A 19,311-nucleotide genomic window follows, 5' to 3' on the forward strand; every position below is an offset into this window, starting at 1 on the left:
GGGTCCCAACACTCCTGCTGGGCAGTTCACAACTACCTCCAATTCCAGCTTCTGGGATAGATGCCCTTTTCTGTCTCCATGGGCCACTGCACATACAGATAGTTTATTTTTTAATTTTAATCCCCCTTTTTAAAAAGATTTATGTATTTATTTATTATGAATACAACATCCTGCCTCCATGTCTGTCTGCAAGCCAGAAGAGGATACCAGATCTCATTATAGATGGCTGTGAATCACCATGTGGTTGCTGGGAATTGAACTCAGGACCTCTGGAAGAGCAGTCAGTGCTCTTGACCTCTGAGCCATCTCTCCAGCACCCCCCCTTTTTTTTAAACAAGGTCTCACTATGTAGCATTGCTTGACCTAGGCTACGTAGCTATTTAGACCAGTCAGCCTCGAACTCATAGTTATCTACCTGCCTCTGCCTCTAGAGTGTTTTTACACCTTTTCAAAAATATAATGTGATTCTAAGTTTTGGACTAAAACCTTCAGTATATGGAATCATTACTATGATCAAGTAAAATAGGCTCATTTAACACAAACGGAAAACGCATAAAGCAGTGAACAAGTTTTAAACCACCTATATATCCTCATCCAAAATAGTTCATTGTAGGGGTGAGCCCATAATACTATCCATGCCCCTATGGGACAGGGTACCAGGGACAGGTGAGGATATAAAAAGAAAGGAAAAGCAAAAGCACTCTTTCTTGGAAGCCCACCGCGCTTCTCGTCTTGCCAGCTTGTGTGTAAGTTTTATCCAGTTAATAAATGTATTAGTTTCTCCATTGCATTGACTCCCTCGTCAGTTCAGCTCTTGGATGCCTGTAGGATTTTCTTACATTAAAGAGGGACCCTGCCCCCGTGCTATTTTTTGTTAATGTATCCTTCCCCAGTATAGAGAAAATACTAAATATCCTTTAGCCACCTCATTTTAAAGGACACAGCAAGGAATTCCATTGAGCAAATGTGTGATTATTTATATAACCATATTCCTAATTTAGGACTTTTACGTTAAACACTGAGTGGTCGTGGGGCACGGAATGACTTCAGAATCTGAAGTCATTGCTTGTGACCTTGTGAGGTCCGGAGAAGCTAGGTCACTAGACTGGGTTTTAGGTACACGTGCATGCAAAACAGATGATCAGCACGATCGATCGTGACGGGGGCAGAAAACCATGGACCCTCAGAGTACGATTTTGGAGCTCCGCGAGTCAGAGGGTGGGGGTTTTCCGCAGGCTAAGGACACGGAATGAGTGGAAGCCGAGACCCACGGATCAGAAACGGAAATCCTGGACCTCAGAGGCGCACCACACAGGCCCTGGTGCGTCGCCACTCAGCACCAACAGAGGGCGCCATGTACCCAGTAGTTTGTGGTGGGCGGCTCCCAGCTGCCTGCCAGATGTGAGTAGCAGCACTGCAGGAGGCGCGAAGCTTTACTTGAGCCCCTGCAGACTAACCCGCAGGGAAGAGCAGGGAGGAAGGGCAGGGGACAGGGTGGTGGCAGAAAGCTCCAATGCCGATCCTCTGCAGATTCCCCGATTGCTTTTCTTCGCCGGACCGAAAAGGGGAACCCTCTTGCCCAGAGGGGGCGCCGTTTTGTGACTTCCACAAAATATCAGTTACTTGCTGGAGGCTGCCCCGTGGCTCAGCAAGACCAAGCTGGGTTCATCGGTCAGGGCGTGGGGCCAGGAGAGACCCACGCGGCAGCCTGCGGTGGAAAAAAGAATAGGCCTTAAGGCCTTGAACTTTTTGAGTACACACAGCCAGCCCTGGACCTCAGACGTTGCAAAACACAAACTCACTCACTCACTCTCTTTCTCTCTCTCTCTCTCTCTCTCTCTCTCTCTCTCTCTCTCTCTCTCTCTCTCTCTCTCTCTCTCTCTCTCTCTCTCTCTCTCTCTTTCTGCAGACTGAAGCTCCAGATGAGGACCCTGGGGGTCAAGGACACCCCAAGACCCCACCTTCTTGATTTGTCTGCTGTCCCCATCCCCAACCTCTCCCGGGTCTCCGAGGTAAACCTGCTGGGCAAAGCTGTAATTGGCAGTAGACTGGGCCAGGCAGAGGCCGGACGGGAGGCACAGGGTTGGGCGAGGGGCTTAATTTCAGGGCAGTGGCTAGCAGTATGGGCTTCAACGCTACCGGAAGTGGAGTAGGGCAGGCCTCTTAGCTCCACAGGCTCGACATGGAATAGCCAAAAGGGGTTATTGGAAGTCCCTTCACTGGAAACGGGGCCTTGAACCCCAAGAAGAGCGCAGGAGGAGGAAAGGGATCCTTCAGAAGAGCTGGAATAGAGGAGAGGACAGATTCCAAGCTTCCCCGCCCCAACCTCAGAAACCCTGGTTCATCTTGTCCGAGACTCCTCCCTTGTTCTGACCATCCCCTGCTCCCCTTTCTGCCGCCCCCGTCACCCCCCTTCTCGTGTCCCCAGGGCGCTCCCACCCTGGGGAAGAATGTGCCCTCCTAGCTCACCCTTACCATGGTAACGGCACACCCCCACCCCCGCGCACCACAGCAGCGGGGCCTGGCCCCGCGGGCGGCGAGAAGTGGGGGGCGGGGTTACCTCCCAGGCCCGCGGACACACCTCGACGGCCCTGGTTGCCACAGCAACCGGGGGCGTTGCGAATACGCAGTCTCGAAACAGCAAAAGGTTCTCTTCCATACCCCTTACTCTTTTAATTCACCAGCAAAGGACTCTGGACTGGATCCAAAGAGGGATCCTAGGGTGACCCAGATTCCGTCCTCAGATGCTCAGAAAGAAAAGAAAGCCCAAGAGTCCCAGAGAGCCTGGCACCTGAAAAAGGATCTCCCTGTCGCCAACCTGTCCCCCTCCCCCAGCAGAACCCAAGGCGGGCGCTGGCAGCAGGAAGCTGGGGAAGGACGGGAGGTACGCAGGCCCCACAGTGGAGCTGTGATTACAGGGACCTGTCCCTCCCGCCCCCGGCTCCCACTCTCATTAAGTCATTTTTTCCCCTGTTGGAAAGTCCCCGTGCCTTGAGCGCAAGGGATGGGGCGACCGCAGGCAGCTGCCGGCAACCACATGTGAAGGGGGTGGGAAGAGAAGGGGGGGGGCTAGACTGGGGCCTGGCCACTCTCCAAAGTGGAAGGCCCCCTGCCAGAGGCTAGCTGGGGGCGCATTAATTCAGAGAGTGGATAGGGAGGGGGCTCCTGAATGACAGACCACCTTGACCTTGCTTCTCACCCAGGTACTCTGCCGCTGGCAAGTGATCTTTTCACACCCTGCCCTTTTAGGTCCCCTTGGGCGACTGAAACACCAGATGCTTGGGTTCTCCTCACACTCCAGCACGCAGTTTCTCCCTGACCTTAACCCCAGCGCTGTGGCCATCAGTCCACCGGCCCCATTTGCTGTTCGTTCCCTCCCTCCCCCCTTTTGAGGACAGTACACCCCACTCAGTCCTGCCCTCGAAGAAACAACCTGGTGTTTCTCAGGTCAAAGGTGTATCGAGGCAAAGGATGTATTTTCTTCCTTGGAATGATTCCTGGTCACTTTCCGTTCACATTCCAAATTTCACCTCTGCTAATTTCCAAGTTCTCCAGCCCATCCCCTCCCTAAATAAATGAGTGCATTCATTTCAGCTCATTTCCACTTATTTCCAATCAGCATACCATTCCCACTGCACCCTTCAGCCAGTGTACATAAGCCCAGGATCCATCTTCCCATCATAAGGCACTCTGCTGCTAGGGGATCCCGCTTGGTCCCAGGACTCAGCTTCTGGTCCAGACAGTGAGGTTTGGTGGTAACTTAGGGGAATATGACTTTGTTCCTTCCCCGACTTTACAGGTCACACTAGCATATATCAGACCACCGACTGCCCACTGGAACTCAATGTCCAGGTCCCTGCCTCCTCCTTCTGCCCTGGTCTCACTCCAGGGAACATGTTCTGCAGTGGGCTGTTTCTGCCTTATCTCCAAACTCCATCCCATAATGCTCACTTCCAGCCTCCCTTCCCTAAATTCTGAAAGGCAGAGGGCAAGGACAAGGATTCTGCTGGGCTTGGGACTGTCCCTCTGTCCCCAATTTCCCCAGCACACCTCTCTTCCTCCACAGGCTGAGAGGGAAGGAGGGCAGCCCAGCCCCTACAGTTCTCTCCGGGATGAACAACAGGAAAGGAATGAAGCAGGTGTGTCTGTCTGCTCTTGCCTACTACCCCTCCTCCCCAGAGACACTCACCCACCTGCCTGTGGGGCAGTTTGGGAGGTGGGGATGGGTCGAGAAAACCCTGCTCTCCACAAAGGCAGCAGAACTGGGCACTTGAAAGGTCCTGATGCCCGAGGCATGCCCAGGGGCTGCTGAAATCCGGCAGTTAAATGACTGGGAGCTGAGAGCTATCAAGTAGACTCAATCTTCCATCTAGAGGGCAAACAGAGGTGCGTGTTCCAGAGTCATGCCCTCAAGGGATAAGGGCAAGGAAATATGGAGGAGAGGTCTGTGAAAACTGGCCTTTGGAACAAGACTTTGTCTCTGCTTTGTTTGTCAATGTGGATGCCATTAGATGATAAATGGAGGCATCCAGCAAGGCCACTAACTGAACAATGTGTCTGGATATGGTAGATAAATTGCTCTGCCTGAGATCTTTAGGGTCTGTTCTAGAAAGTCATCAGACTTGAGCCAAAGTGAATGCAAGCATGAACCCAAATTCCAGCTCAACAGTGTCCAGGTAGAAGTGTAAGATCGGGGACAGGTTCTAACCTGCTATATGACACCTTGAGCTTTGGCTCTGGGGAAATGGGGGGCTCAGGAAGGCTGCTTACCCACCCCCAGCTTTCTTGCCTGGACTCCAGAGCCCAGCCCCAGACGGTGAGTCTGCCACCCTCCCCCACCTCCCTATTCCCAGCCGCACCTCCTGGCCCCACCTGCTCCCTGGGGCGCTAGGCTAGGTTGAGCTGGGTCTTGCCAGGATTACTCTTCTCAGAGTGCCTCCTGTCTCTGCTGTCGGCTGCTGCTGGGCACAGCCACTCGTCCTGGCTTGTGGCAAAGGGCTCAGGTACAAAGTGTGTGGTTAGAGTTCTGGCATCCAGGGCTCTGGGTCCCTGGACCCCATTCCTTCTAGATATCCCTACTGCTGTCATTCAATCCAGGCTTCGGCTAGGTATTAGCTGTAGTCCCCGTAGCCTGCTTTCTGGCTATCATCCTGTCTCCATTCCAGCCAGATCCCTGTGCCTGTGGGAATCAGAGTACAACTGCTTAAGACTGCTTGCTTCTTCTCTGCAGATTCTTCTGAAATAAAACCCAGTTCTTATCCCAGCTGCCTCCAACCTCAGATCTCTGCTATCAGCTTCTGATTTCTACTCTTCCAAACACGGAGACTGCTCTGCTCCTCCTCCAACAGGTGGAGGTCTCTTTGCCCTCAGACCTTTGGGTTCCCATAGCCTGTCTGGAAAGCCCTTCCCAGGCTCCATAGGCTCTCCCTCACCTTGCCGTTCTCGTTCTCATCTTCTAAAGCACAATTCAGAAGTCTCCCTGGCAGATAGTTTTAGCAGAAAGTGCCCCATTCCCCACAAATCAGCGTATACTCAGCACCTTGCTTAGTTGCCCCCATAGCCCATAACACTGCCTGAAATAATCTTGTTTGTGTGTTTACTGGTTTATAGTCCACCTCCCTTAGTAAGCCTGTAAACTCCAGAAGGCTTCTCTTTCCCCAGAGAGTGCCACAAAAGAGTGTGCAAAATAAATATCCTTTAAATGAACAATAGGGGCAGAAGCCTACTCAGGAGGGTATCTGGGGTCTTACAGAATCACTTCAGCCTGATATGCCTATTTCTTCATTTTAGTTTACTTCCCCGTGCCCATCAGCTTCAGTGCACTGCCTGCCACTTAGGTGGGGGGGGGGGTGACAGGAAATAGGCCTGCCAGGCTGGGCTGCTTTGGTGACATGTCTTAGGGTGTGGGGCAGTCTCCAACATCCATCACCCCCGGCTGTCTGAGCTAGGAACTGGAAGAGGGGAACCCACAGAGTGGGTGTCAGTCAGGTTTAGACTGTCTGGTGATTGCAGATCTTGAGAGCAGGAAGAGCCAACCGCCTCTCTCAGGAGCCAAGGATGCTGCTGCCTGGCCCAGATGCTAGCGGCAGAAGCCAGGCACCACCAGATGGAGAACCTTTGCTGAGACCCAGAGGAGCCTGGGCCCGCTCACTTGCAGACGCTGACCCACTCGGTGATTCGGCATTCTTCGCAGACCACGAAGCAGCACCAGTGGAAACGGCAGTGGCAGCGCTCACTGCGCGTCTGGCGCAGGATGTTGTGACCACGGCCACAGCACATGCTGCCGCAGCCGTCAGGGCCGGAGCTGCTCTTATTACACAGGCGGCCCACAGTGCCCGCCGAGTCCAGGCGCGGCTCGCGCTCACAGAAGTCGGGAGATTTCTCAAAGTAGACCAAGTCGGAATGGCTGGCTCTTCGGCGCAGCCCTGAAGTGCCGGGAGCTGGCGAGGGAGCCCCAGAGGCGGGGCCGGGCTCCAGCTGGCCGCCGTTGCGGTTGTGCGGCCGGATGAGAGTGGCGCGGTGGAAGCGATTGCGCAGCAGCGCCCCCACTGCACGAAACTCAGGAGTCACCTGCCAGCAGGTCTTGAGCTGGCAGCTGCCTGAGGTGCCATGGCACTTGCATTTTCGCCGCATGTTCTCCATCACCGCCTGCAGAGGGAGGCACCGAGAGGGATGAGGCATCCAGAGTCCCAGCCCTCTTCCAGCCAGAGGCTGGAAACCGCTTCCCATTGTACAGAAGCATTACTGAGGTCTGAATCTGGGGCTCAGAACTTCAGGCTCTTCTGCAACCTTCCCACCTACCTCGCATCCGGCTAGACCCCGGGGGAATTCCCTCCTTCGAGCTCCTTCCTTCCTTGCCAGCCTTTCCAGTAACTGCAAGGGGGCCCTTGGGCCTGGGGGTTCTTGCTTCCTGAGCCCTGGGGGATCCTAAATCTTTAGGGAAATTCCCTCTCCTTTCCCTGGAGCAAGGAGGCGCCTGCTCACCTACACCCCAAAGCCTTTGGCCTCCCTCCAGGTGGTGAGTGAGAAAGGCCCCCTCCCACAGCTGTGCCCCGCAGCTCTTTGCAGGGAACCAGGTGTGGGGAGCGGACAGGAGCTAAGGGGACATTCCCCTTCCCACTATTCCACCTCGAGCTTACTTACTCTGTTCATACTGAGTGACAACAGGTGCCAAAGCATTCCCCGGATGTAGAACAAACCCAGACAACTAACTTGTCAGCCCTATGGGAGCAGATGGTTTCCCAGGTCTCTATGGGACACCTACTTGCCACTCACTCAGTGGTCAACTTGTTCTAGGGTCTCCTCCCAAAGAATCCCTTAGTGTTACCCTCATAGGCACCCCCATATTGTCCATATTTTCCACCACCCCCACTTCAAATACTCTTAAGGAAAACAAGGATCTGGGATCTTCAAAACTTCGCAAGAAGGCCATAAGGCAGGGAGCCTACATGTGTAGCCGGTGGTGTCAGTGCCACGTGACCCCCCCCCACGCACACACACTCCACACCCCCCAAAGCTTCCCTAGGCCAACATCTCCAGAACATCTGCTTCCCACAGGCTGCAGCCATTAATTAACCACTTTAACAAGGACAAGGAGGAGGCCCTGCTGGGCTGGGCTGGGGTGGTATCAGGAGCTTGGGAAAGGAGCCCCATGCACAGGGCAGGGCTGGGCGGGAGCTGGATGGGACCTGAGCATAAGCATGCCTCAGTTCTCCCTCACCCTAAGCCAAGATGGAAGTTGCTGACTCAGCTGCACAGAGGGAAGGTGAACTGGAGTGGGCTAAGAGGCCAAGGGGACAAGAGGGTACAGTGAGGGGAAGCTGGGGACTGGGCTGAGCAGACCGGAAGGGTCAGGAAGAGGAAGGAAAGTTTTCCATTGACTGGGGATGGAGCCCGAGTCTCTACCACTCTCCCACCTCAGGCAAGTTTCTTAGTCATCCTGTGCCTTGGTTTCCAAATCCGAGCATGTTGTTATTGAGAGTATTGACATTATAGGTAAGTAGTAGGTAGGCTGATAGCTCAGGACAAATGCCTAACACATAGCAAGGCTTGATAAATTCAATCTATTATTCTTTTCCTCCCTTCTGTGTTTATGTCTGTGTATTATTATTGGTGGTGTTACTTTCATACGAAGGAACTTTAAGGTAGTATGGGCATTCCAGAAAAAGGAGAAAGAAGGTAGGGACCTATAACAGGGGCCCTCAGTCGGCAGGAATCCGCTGCTGGGAGACGGAACTTAAAGCTCTCCGAGCCATAAAACATTTAGAGTTGGGCTACATGATGGGTGGTCTTGTTCACCTATCTGGCTCTCCAGAGGAGGAGCCTGTGGCAGCCCAGGTCCTGAATGCCAGCCTACTCCTTTCTCTGTTGGTCATCAGAGAAAAATGGGAGGAGCAAGTTATTCCACATGGGGCTCTTTCAACCCTCTGCTTCCCAGGCCCACTGCAATGCTCCAGCGCATAGTACTAGGTCCCCACGGCTGAATTCTTGCTGGCTGAATTAAGAGAGGGCTGTGAGTTACTGAACTGGGGGAAAATAGAGTGATTCCTAGAAGCGGGAGTGAATGCGGAGCTCCCTTTGCAGTGGGAGCGTGACTGTGAATCTCACCTGCCTGCCGACACGGTTGTTGTGGAGTCTCATGCGCGCGTGGATGTCTCTGTGAGGCTCCCGGGAGTCCAGAAAGTCCTTGGAGAAGCGTTCTCCGAAGCCCACATCCGGGCTGCAGCCACCCCACTCCCAGGAGTCCTGCAGGCCTGGGCTGGCAGGGGGCAAAGCAGGGTGTTCTGGGACCCCATGGCTCAAGCCCTTACCGCGCTGCAGCGCATCCAGCTGCAGGCGGTGCAACTTCCGACGGAAGGCTTCTTCGTCCCCACGCCTGGAGGCGTCGCAACCGCAAGCCTGTAGTTTACCCAGGGCGCACGCGTTGGACACTGCATGCACCACCCCGGCAGCTGCTATGGCGTAGGCAAAAGCACTCTCTCGAAAACCTGTTGCAAGGGATTGGAGAGATGGCTTAGCGGTTAAGAGCTCTAGCTGCACTTCTAAAGGACCTGGGTTCGATTCCCAGCACTCACATGCAGTTCGCGACTGCCTGTTCCTCACACATACATGCAAGCAAAATACTAATACACATAAGATAAAAATAAATCATTAAGGAAAAAGAGAACCCTCACAAGATACAAAGAAAACATGGTAGAAATGGCTGGGTGTAGATGGCTCACTGGCATTTGGAAGGGGACAGGAATTACACTCCCTCCTCTTTTTCATTAATACCTCCTTAGCAAGCTTGGGATTTGTATGTCTGGATCTTTCCTCTAGGGCAGAAAATGCCTGGCAAACACATTCTTTTTCAGATCAGGCACTTAATCTATTACCTTTCACGGTGATATCTGCAATTTTAAAATAGCCTGGAGAAAGAGGGTGCCGGTTAACCCAAAGAGTAAATTACAAGTGATGGAATTCCAGACCCTAGGAGATGCCAGGGGGCAGCAGGCTAAGATCATCTGCCCTACCCCAGCCTGGAACCCTCCCTCCCTGATGGTTTTTTATCTGGATCCACAGGACATGACTGAGAAAAAGAGAGTACCCTCTCATATCCTGGTCACCCTGCCTAAGTCCAGGATTGGGTCTGCTGGTAACTTCTGAAGGGAGGTGCAGGTGAACCCAGTGGCATCTGGCGTGTAGCAGGCAGGGCTGCAAACTGAGTGGGAAGACAGATTCTGCTTCTCATTAGAGGCTTAGGAGGCAAAGCTTAGGAGGTCTCTCTGATTGAGACCCTCACAGGGCCCTGGGATGTGCTAACCTGGCCTGGTGCCTGTCTGTACTGTTTTCCTTTTGGGTACCCCAGCCTGAGCCATCTCCTGAGAGGGCCCTGGACCTGTACCAGGAGAGGCCTACTCAGAGAGGAAGGTCCAGCTCTCAGACCTACAGGACACTTTCTGCTTATTCTCCATTGGGAAAGTGCTAGCTAGAAGCAGCTTTTAGTACAAGCCTGTGTCTCATCTATGGACCCTGGAGGGGGCAGGCAATGAGAGAAGCCAGAACTGCCTTACCAAAGTGAAGAATCCATCTGTGCCATAGACCCCTGCGGAAGAAACCCAACATATGCAGGAGGATGATGGCCTTGGAGGATACCAGAGGTTTACAAGAAACAGACGGGATCCTGCTACCCCAGAATCCAGGGCTGGGAGAACCTGTCCTCAGAGAGGCCTTCCAGGCTCTGGAGAGCCATCTGGGACTAGATAGAACCCCTAGTCCACTCCTCTCCTAAGCCTCACCCCCTGCATCACAAAGCTGGATCCTCTTCTTGCCCAGACAAATGATAATAAAGATTCCATGGTTTTTTTTGTTTGTTTGTTTTGTTTTTAGTGGCTAAGAGTTGATGTCTGCAGTCATATTGCTAGGGTTCAAATCTTGGCTCTTCTACTGTCTAGTTGCTAATAATTATATGACCTTGGCCAAGAGACTTAACCTCTTTGTGCCTCAGTTTCCTTCTCTGCAAACATGTGTTATTATCTAGCTGGTTGCTGTGCCAAGAATCAAACAAGTTATTAAATTTAAAGTACTTTGAATGGTGTCATACACATAGCAAGTACTACATAAACACTGCTGTTGTTGAGAAGTTCTTCTTGCTGTCTAATCGTGTTCAATTCTGCTACATTTTTACATCATTGTTTTTTGGGTTTTTGTTGTTATTGTTTCACCCTGATCAAAGACAGAGCCTAGCAGCTCATGACCCACGTCTAGAGCAAATCACTTGGATTAGTGGAAGCCTACAAAGCAGATGCTCCCTCTTCATCTTCTCTCTCTTGCTCATGACATCCTGGCAATATTTTTCTCTTTTTATAAGGAGCATAGCAAGGACCAGACAGGAGGGGATGAAGATTTGATCTGCAGCCTTCAAAGGGGATCCTGGAACTTGGCAAAGGCTTCAGGGGAGCAGAAACTGCTGTGAGTTGGTGGAGCCTAAGGGGAAAGGGTAGACCCAAAACTCCGGGACATGCACCCTGCATTTATCCCCTGCCTTTTATCTTTGGAGCTCTAAGCATGTCTCTTGTTGCTGGAAGAGTCATCAGCCTGTCTGCTTTAGGACACATGGCAATACTCAGACTTCCAGAGGCAGCCTAAACCTCGACACCAACCCCCTCCAAAACACATACCACCACACACACACACACACACACACACACACACACACACACACACAATGCAAACTGGGAAATCCCAAGGCCACAGAGCTTATGGAGCTGCACAAGCCCCCACTTAGCTCTTTTTACCTCCCAGGACCAGCAATTTTCTGCTGAGGGGCACGGGCTCCAACCAACAGGGAGTCTTCCTGCTGAGAAAGAAACCCAGATATCCCAATTTCCAGTTCCTATGACTTTGTACAGACTTGACATCAAGTCCAGAGGGGTATTCAGGGGCAACTACATCTTCAAGGTTTTGGCGTGGTGAAGACAGCCATGGGAGAATCTGGAAAAACATAACTCACAATCTTAGAGATCTCTATACCCCATGCAATTCAAGATGCCTACATGAAACTACAGAAACACTACATATTTCTGACAGCTGTCCCAGCCACGTGTGGAGATGACCAGGGCATAAGTGGCCACTCTTTGCTCTAAGCATCCATACTCAGAGAAGTCCTGCCCACTGGGTCTGCCCCAGCTCCCATTCAGGGCCCCAGTTTCGGTCTTGGCCCCAACTGTCTGGGCAGATGCAGGCTCTGTGCCATCTGGCCAGCTGGAGGGGGAAAGGGTGGGGCCATGGCCAGCTGGGCTGCCCGGAGCTGGGGGGGGGCTTGTTAAGATGCACAATTAGCCGCCCTGCCTTTGATCTGCGACAGAGACTGCCAGCATCTAAGTGGAGTCAGCTGCTGCTACTATAGGCTGCAGCCAAGGCCAGGAAGGGGGCAGGGGAGGAGTAGGCTTGGAGGACAGGGGAGTATGAAGGGAAGATGATTTAGGGGCCAATGGGAACAAGGAGGGGCCAGGGAAGCCTAAGCTCTGCCCATTCAAGTCAAAGAGAGAGGAAGAAAGAATAGAGGCCTGGTCCCCATTCACTCCTAGCAAATCATCTATGCATATTCCTAAGTCTAGGGAGGGAAGGAGGGAAGAAGGGAGAGAGTAAAAGAGAGGGGGGGAGGAGTCCTGTGCATGTGGGTAGAGTGGGTATGTTTACACAAACATAGGTGTGTGTACTTCACTTCTTGGAGGACTTGAATGAGAGTACACTCTCATTGCTCCAGCTCACCTCAGGGTATGGTGAGCATTGGCCTTGTAGTTTGGGATTCAATATAGGGCAGGACCTCTAAAGTCAGGTGGACTGTGTGCAGTCCTAGCTCTCCTGCTCATTTATAAACTGTATGACTAACAACACATTACCCAACCTCTCTTAACTTCACTTGTAAAGATAATAATAGAACCTACCAAGTGGGGACCATTTAAGGACCCTAAAACATGGATACCATGTTTTACTACAACCCCCAATACATACTAAGTGCTTAAGACATGTTCACTAGTTTATTGGGATGCCATCAGAATACTAGGGCTTTAAATGATCCTGAAATATGATTGTGCCTTTGTTTCCCTAAGTGCCACTACATTCCCCAAACCCTGGATGCCTGCTCTTAAAGTCACACCAAACAATGGAGAAGGAAAGAAAGAGCAGGACATTGTGGTGCAGGCTCTGGCTACTTAAACTGATTTGTCCTGGGCTGGGATCCTGGCTTGCTGTAGGATGTCAGGCCCCTTCTTTCCATACATGACAGATGTGTCTGGGCCTTAGGGCAGGCAGCACCTAACAGTGGCAGCTCCTTTGGGAATCTACCACAGTCCCCTCCCCTCACTCTTGACACACCAGGACTTAAGCTCCGCCCCCTCAAATCACCTCCTGATCCTCATCCACTGAGGGACTGACGGGAGGGTTCTCTGTTCATCCCCTAACAGATGCGATGTCTGATGTCTGGCACCCAGAAGTCATCGACCAGTCTGGGATCATAGAACGAGATGCTGAGGGTGGCAGTCCCTTTGTCACTTAGGTCATTGTTGCCCTTGGGGCTGGGCAAGGAAGCTAGAATGATTTCAGGGGCCTCTCGCAGCTTCCCCCCCCACTCTGTCAAACGCCTTGGAGGTTCCTGTGCCTGTCCCCATTTCCCCTCTGGTCTGCAGCACCTCTCTTTGGCTAGGCAAAGCCTGATTATATTCCCGGTTATATCCCCGAGCCCCTTCATACCTGTTACCCTCTTTCCTTCCTCTGACCCAGCTGTCCAGTTCAGCCTCTCCTTGGGAAGGTTTCAGAAGGAGAGTGTGGTAGTAATAGCACTGCAATAGAAATAGCACTGCCATAGAAAAACCCAAGGAACCCCCACTCACCCTCAGCGGTCCTTGAATAAGCATGGCCGAATATATTTTAAAAGAACCTCCTTAGCAGCCTGGATCAGAAGGGAGAAGGGTCAGCTCTTGTTCAAACACTCTGTGTGTGTGTGTGTGTGTGTGTGTGTGTGTGTGTGTGTGTGTGCGCGCGCGCGCGCGCGCGTGCAGCAGGCTCCATAAGGATCACAATGAGATAGGGGAAGGAACCAGGTAGCCTGGGGCTGGAGGGAACTCAAATTTAGTGAGTCCTGGAGAGGGAGACCTAGAAATGGACTAGGAAATGAGCCCTAAGGAGAGTGGCCCTAGATAGATATAAGGCCAGGCTTGGTGGCAGTGGTGAGGTGGGAGGGGGGGGGGGGGGAATGGCAACTGTCTCTAAAAAAAAAAAAAAAAGCCAGAGCTGTCCCCACTAAGGAGGGAGAGGTAGAAATGAGGCGTTGCAAGGGATGGGGGCGGAGGAGAAGCCACTGAGGTAGGGCGGGGCTCCTAGGCCTAGGGAAGGAACCCAGCCCCGCTGGCTGGCGGAGTCCTAGAGCCGCAGTCCCGCCCCCTCTCAGCACTAGGTGCCGCCCCACCCTGGCTAGCCCTGGCAAGTCTCCCCCTCCACCCCTAACCTCTCTCCCCACCGTCCCCCCCCAGCTCACCTCCCGCTTATTAAACTGCAGGTGAACCCGGAGCACCTGGCCCCACGCCAGCTCTAAGCTCGCCCCTAACCTTCAAAGACCCTAGGTCCTTCACCAGGTGGCAGCGGGCTGATTGGGACCCCACCAGGACGCTTGGATTCAAGCTAGAGAGATTAACAGGACTAGTGGGGACCCTGAGGCCATTGAGACAACTGAAGAGTTAGCCCTGGCACGCCTCAAAGCCTGTCGGAGCCACCAGGGTGCAGAAGTTGAAGCAGGAGCCCAGGAAGAGATGCAGCTGTGGGGAGCGTAGGTGACTTAGTAACCCCAGGGTGGCAGAGGGTGGCTCCATGGCAGTGAGCACTGGCCTGGCCCAGCTGGAGCCTGGAAGATGCTGAGACCTGTCTGCCACTAGGTGTCAGCGATCGTGGGCAGTGAGGAGTGGGTGGTGGGGTAGCTCACGTCGTACAGAGGGAGTGGAGCAGGCCAGCGGGCAGGGGATCACTTGCGGCATCCCCCAGCTGGCAGGAAGGGATGATCTGACTGTGCGGGGCTACAGGGACCAGAGCGCGGGGTAAGGTGTGTGAGGGGGGGTGGGGGGGAGGCGGGGTTGCTCTCAGCAGCGCTGGAGCAGTCTGCTGCGGCCCGCGGGGATTAGTTCGCGGCTGCATGCCGCCACACGCGTCGGGCTGGGCTCGGCCGGGTAGAAACAGCGCCCGAGGCACGCGGGGGTGGCAGGAGGGAGCGCGCAGGGGCGGGACAGCAGCCTGGGGCTGAACAGGGGGGAGGCTGAGGTGGCCCCTAACTTGGGGCCCAAGGGGTGCAAGCACAGGACCTACCGAACGAAAAACAAAAAAACAAAAACAAAAAACCCTGATTATGTTCTTTCTGCGTTTGGGGCACATTGAAGCCTGAGTCCCCGCAAAAGCGGGAGGCACTAAGGCTATGCCCCTCCTCCTCCACAACCACCTAGAATCTCTCAAACCCTAAGGAGCCAGGACTACCAGGTCCCTTCATTGGCCTGAAAAGCAGCTGAGAGAACTTTATCCAGTGTGACAAACCCAAGCTGTGATCTTGCCCCAGAGACCTGATTCAAGGCCTCAGCTAGGAGGTCAGTGGGAGTTGAATCAAGTGACAAAACTACCTGCCACCCACAGCTTAACTATTCTAGGGAGTGTCTTGGTGGGCCTGGGTTAACCAGAAGTTGGGAATAGGTAGTGCTGTGGCCCGGAGGAGCACTGGGGGGAAACCAGTTGTCCAGGCTGCTAGGCTTGCTGGGCAGGGACCACTGTGCACCAGCCGGCACACACCCAGTGCTCTGATTTGGGGGGGGGGGGGGAGGGCAGTGAGAAGGACACACAGACCTGGCCAAAGTAGACCCTGTCACAGCAGGCAGAGCTTCTGCAGGAGTTCAGGCCATTCACCTGGCCAGGCTTCCTTACTTGCATTGTGTGACAGGAAGCTGTCCCTCTTTCCCTATCCTTCAAGACGCACCGGCTCTAACTCAGTAAAGGGCAAATTGAAGAAGGTGCTAGGGATATTTTCTGAGCATGAGGTATATAACAGAGAGGGATAAACCAACAGTCTAGTGGTCAGGCATGGCGCCTGCCAGCCTCAGTCAGAGACAACATGTCTGGCCCATGTTTCTGCCCCCAACTCTGGATACTTCTCTGAGATCAGCAAGCAACATGGTTTGCTGATACAAGGGTCTGAGGAAATGCCACCTTGAGAGCTCATTAGAGATAGGTAACAGATTCTAGGGGATAGGTCCTGAGTGGGAAGGACAAGAGCTTCGAATGAGAAGCAACTACCTCTACTGAAGATGGGACTCTCGTAGGGGACTTTGTTTCGAGTCTCCAGGCTGGAACAGTTCCAGCGCTGGTCCCGGAACTGATGCTGGCACTCATGGATGGCGATCTGGATGCCCTGAATAGCAGAGGCGGCCACGTCAGGGTGACGCACACACACCTCCATCTGCCGCCGGCTCAGGCCGGGCAATGTCAGGCACACTGTGTTGGCGTTCAGCACAGGCTCTGGGGGTAGGCGGAGGCCCAGGATGTCGTTGGGTGCTGACCTGCAGGCATAAGGGGTGGGGTGGATAAGCATTTTGTGGGAGACTGTGAGGGCCTGTTTAATAACACACATTCTGTCCCACAGGCCATAATCACTCTACCCCAACTCCTGGTTCTTAAGGTTGGGCCAGGAATACATGCCTCTCCTCATCCACTCCAACACAGTCCTCCCGGCTGCACACCCACGAAGGTAAAAGCATGCACTCAGTATTCTAGAAATTCGTCCCCAGGCACGGATGCCTCAAAAGGCACCCCAAGAGCCTATCCCAAAGCCACGCTTCAGCAACTGGCATTTCTTCCAACATGCTTCTGCACCCATAATGGTGAAAACAGGAACCCAGAGCACTTACCTACACACTTCATCAGTCACACACACACACACACACACACACACACACACACAGAGCGAGTGAGCGAGAGAGAGAGAGAGAGAGAGAGAGAGAGAGAGAGAGAGAGATTCACACATATGCTTATCCTAATGTACATTGACCCATAAGCTCTCATAGTCACACAAATTGCTGGTTGCCCAACTCAGCTTCTCAGCTTTCTGGAACACACACACACACACACACACACACACACACACACACACACACAGCCTTTCAGTGTCAGTCTCTCACTTGACCCTCACCTGAGCTGAGGAAACTCCCTTCAACCCCTCTTTCCTGCTCCTGTCTGGGGTGATCCTCAAGGTGGAAAAGGGCAGTTTGAACTTATTCTTAGGGTGGGGGTGCATTGCCCCCGGGGGAAAGAACTCCTAGCTGGCACTTATTCCCAAATACCTACCTCCCGATCTCGCTACCATCACCCACCTGGGCACTGCCGTATCTCCCTGGGCTGCCCATATTCTGTCACCAGTCCAACCTCTTCCTTGGAGATAGCTTACTATCTTTGATTGGACACCAGCACTTTTCCGTGACCCTGTCTTCCGGCTCACTCCATGGTCCCTTCCCCAGCCAGAGCACCGGGAAAAGCCCCCGGGGGGTCCTAGCTCTCCAAGAGGGCGGAGCGTGAGGTGAGGGCTCACCTGGGCACAGCGGCAGCCAGCAGCAGTAGGAAGAACAGAAGCGCCCAGAGCTCAGGCCGCGGCTGGGGCCGGGGTGGGAGCCGCAGCCAGGGGCGAGGGTGGGCGCTGCCCATGGCGCGCGGGCCTTGACAGGCCGGGAGTGGGGGGCTCACAGCCCGGTGGGACTGGCGAACCAGGGTCGCCGGCGCATGATCGGCAGGGGTGGGGCGGCTGCGACACACAGCTCCTACTCAGGTCACGGCTCCCGCAGCAGACGGCGCCCGCCTTCCCGCTCCATGGGGCAGCGCCCCCGGGCACCGCCCTCGGGGGGGGTGGATGGGGAGCGGGCGAACCGGGCACCTCCTGGCACTGAGGTCCAGGGAATTTCCCGAGGCCCCTTTGCGACAACCCCTGGTGCCTCTAGAGGGTAAGGGGGGCCCCCGGAGGTGCAGCGGACTGGGGACTCGAGGCTGAGGTGCTGGGGAGCCCCCCCCCAAGCGCCGCGCTGCGAGCCTGCGCTTCCGAGGGTGTGCAAGGCGGGCGCGGTGGGGGCGGTACTGTCTGGCCCAGCCCCACCGCCTGGAGAGTGAGTGACTGTCCTGGCTCGGGTAGCTCTGCCCCCCCCACCCCGCCCCACCATGTAGTGTCTAAGGGTTCTACCCCAAGTGACATCACGACAGGGGTGGCATGCTCGCGTGCCTGGGACCACTGAGTACGCTGAGGACTGACATGAGGTGTGTGTTGGGGGGGGGTGCGTGCAGTAAGTGAAGGAAGGAGAGGTAGTGGCGTCTTAGCTCTTGGCACCCTGCACCCGGAGATGTGGGGTGCTGTTGTGTGTGTTAACCCGAGGTGTATGTGTCTCACTGAAGCTGAAACACCCCACCCCAGTACACACCTGCGGGACTGGAGGGGAGAGGCCAGTCCCTCCGCTTTGCCGTCTCTGCTTCTAGAGGGACTCCCCGCCAGCTTGCCTAGAGTCAGGTGTGTGTGGAGGTCCCTGGAAGGGGTTTGACCACCTCTGGCTTTTCCCCTGCTTTGCCCTGTTACCTTCCAAAGGCACTCCTGGAGTCGCCCTCTGCCCCCTTATGAAATGAATAATGGGGCTCACTTCATGTAGTCACTGAGTTACCGAAGGCAAAAGGATCAGGACTCTAATAAATGCTTGTTGGGACCTCGGTGACTTGGGATGGTTCTGTCTGGGGGCAGGGATTAGAGAACCTTCTAATTCAGAAGTGGGGACACTGTATTCACTCCCCCCCTTTTTTTAATTTCACAAGAAAATACGGAGGCCCAGAGAGGGTCACAACTTATGTAAGGTCAAACAGCAAATTAGTCAAAGAGCCAAAGTGGATTCAGTTCTTCTGACTCCTCTACCCGGAGAGCAGCTTGCTGTTGCTCAGGGATGCGTTGAGACGTGCCCTGGTCCTGGCACTGGTCCCACAGGGCCTGTCTGAATAGTCCTCTGGGGTCCTGTCCTTCTCTAACACCTCTGGTTGAACACTGATCCTCTGCTCGGTATGGGCATGTGTCTGTGACTTGGTAAGGACCTGGGAACCATTGGCTCTGGCTTCTTGTTCTGATTCAAACCTGGGTCTTCACCATGGTCCTCTGTGAAATGGGCACAAGTCTCCTGCTCTGCACACCCACATCCCTCACAATCCATGGCCCCCTCTCCGAAGAGAGGCCCCTCCTGGCTTAAGAAGAGAACTGTCATTGCCTCTGGGCTCAGAGACAAAGGGGGCCCATTCCAGGAACTGACCATCCTTGGAGAATTGGAGGGGAGGTGCCTTTCTTGCCCCCAGACTGTCAGGTGGTGGGGGTGGCCTGAACAGCAGCGGCTGATGACACACTCACCCCCATCTCTGCCGGCAGCCATCGCAGCTGTCAGGAATTAAGAGCTTGGGGCTGCTGGGGGTTGGGGTGGGACAATGAAGGAGCAGTCTGGCTGGATAGCAGGAAAACAGCCGGGGGCAGGAAGCAGCCTGTGTCACCAGAGCCTTGTTTGACCCTAGCCACCCCCATCCTCCCAAATCTCTCCCACCGTGGTGCTACAGGAACAAACCCATCACCCTGGCACTGCCTTTGGGCCTGATTCAGCACAAGAGGGAGATACAATCCCAGGGGGGCCATCTGTAGGCTGGAGAAGCAAGTTCCAATTGGCTGCTGGGGAAACTGAGGCCCAGAATAGACTTGGAAGAGACCCCATCCCACCTAGAAAATGAGGCCATATTCAAGAT

The 19,311-nt window shown here is 54.1% G+C and overlaps 1 protein-coding gene and 2 long non-coding RNA genes across 4 annotated transcripts; 1 reads left to right on the forward strand and 2 right to left on the reverse strand.

Annotated features, from left to right (window-relative positions):
* Positions 1-384: 384 nt before the first annotated feature.
* On the reverse strand, positions 385-2,580 carry LOC121142787. Its single transcript, XR_005879890.1, has 3 exons — positions 2,476-2,580; positions 2,140-2,282; positions 385-1,708 (listed from the first exon to the last, which is right to left on the reverse strand). It is a non-coding gene; the product is annotated as an uncharacterized LOC121142787 (long non-coding RNA).
* LOC121142788 lies at positions 1,924-10,952 on the forward strand. 2 transcript variants are annotated; one of them, XR_005879891.1, is made up of 4 exons: positions 1,924-2,012; positions 2,685-2,884; positions 4,067-4,139; positions 10,850-10,952. It is a non-coding gene; the product is annotated as an uncharacterized LOC121142788 (long non-coding RNA). The 2 variants fall into 2 exon arrangements; XR_005879892.1 differs by lacking the exons at positions 1,924-2,012; positions 10,850-10,952 and adding an exon at positions 5,231-5,686 and having other exon boundaries at positions 2,720-2,884.
* On the reverse strand, positions 5,681-17,606 carry Wnt10a (Wnt family member 10A). Its single transcript, XM_005070486.4, has 4 exons — positions 17,096-17,606; positions 15,808-16,070; positions 8,608-8,987; positions 5,681-6,648 (listed from the first exon to the last, which is right to left on the reverse strand). The coding sequence occupies exons 1-4, from the start codon at positions 17,206-17,208 to the stop codon at positions 6,148-6,150; spliced, it is 1,257 nt and encodes a 418-aa protein (XP_005070543.1). The 5' UTR covers positions 17,209-17,606; the 3' UTR covers positions 5,681-6,147.
* Between the last annotated feature and the right edge of the window lie 1,705 nt (positions 17,607-19,311).

The sequence above is a fragment of the Mesocricetus auratus genome, unplaced genomic scaffold (assembly GCF_017639785.1).
Source record: "Mesocricetus auratus isolate SY011 unplaced genomic scaffold, BCM_Maur_2.0 Super-Scaffold_100010, whole genome shotgun sequence".
NCBI classification, from domain to species: Eukaryota; Metazoa; Chordata; class Mammalia; order Rodentia; family Cricetidae; genus Mesocricetus; species Mesocricetus auratus.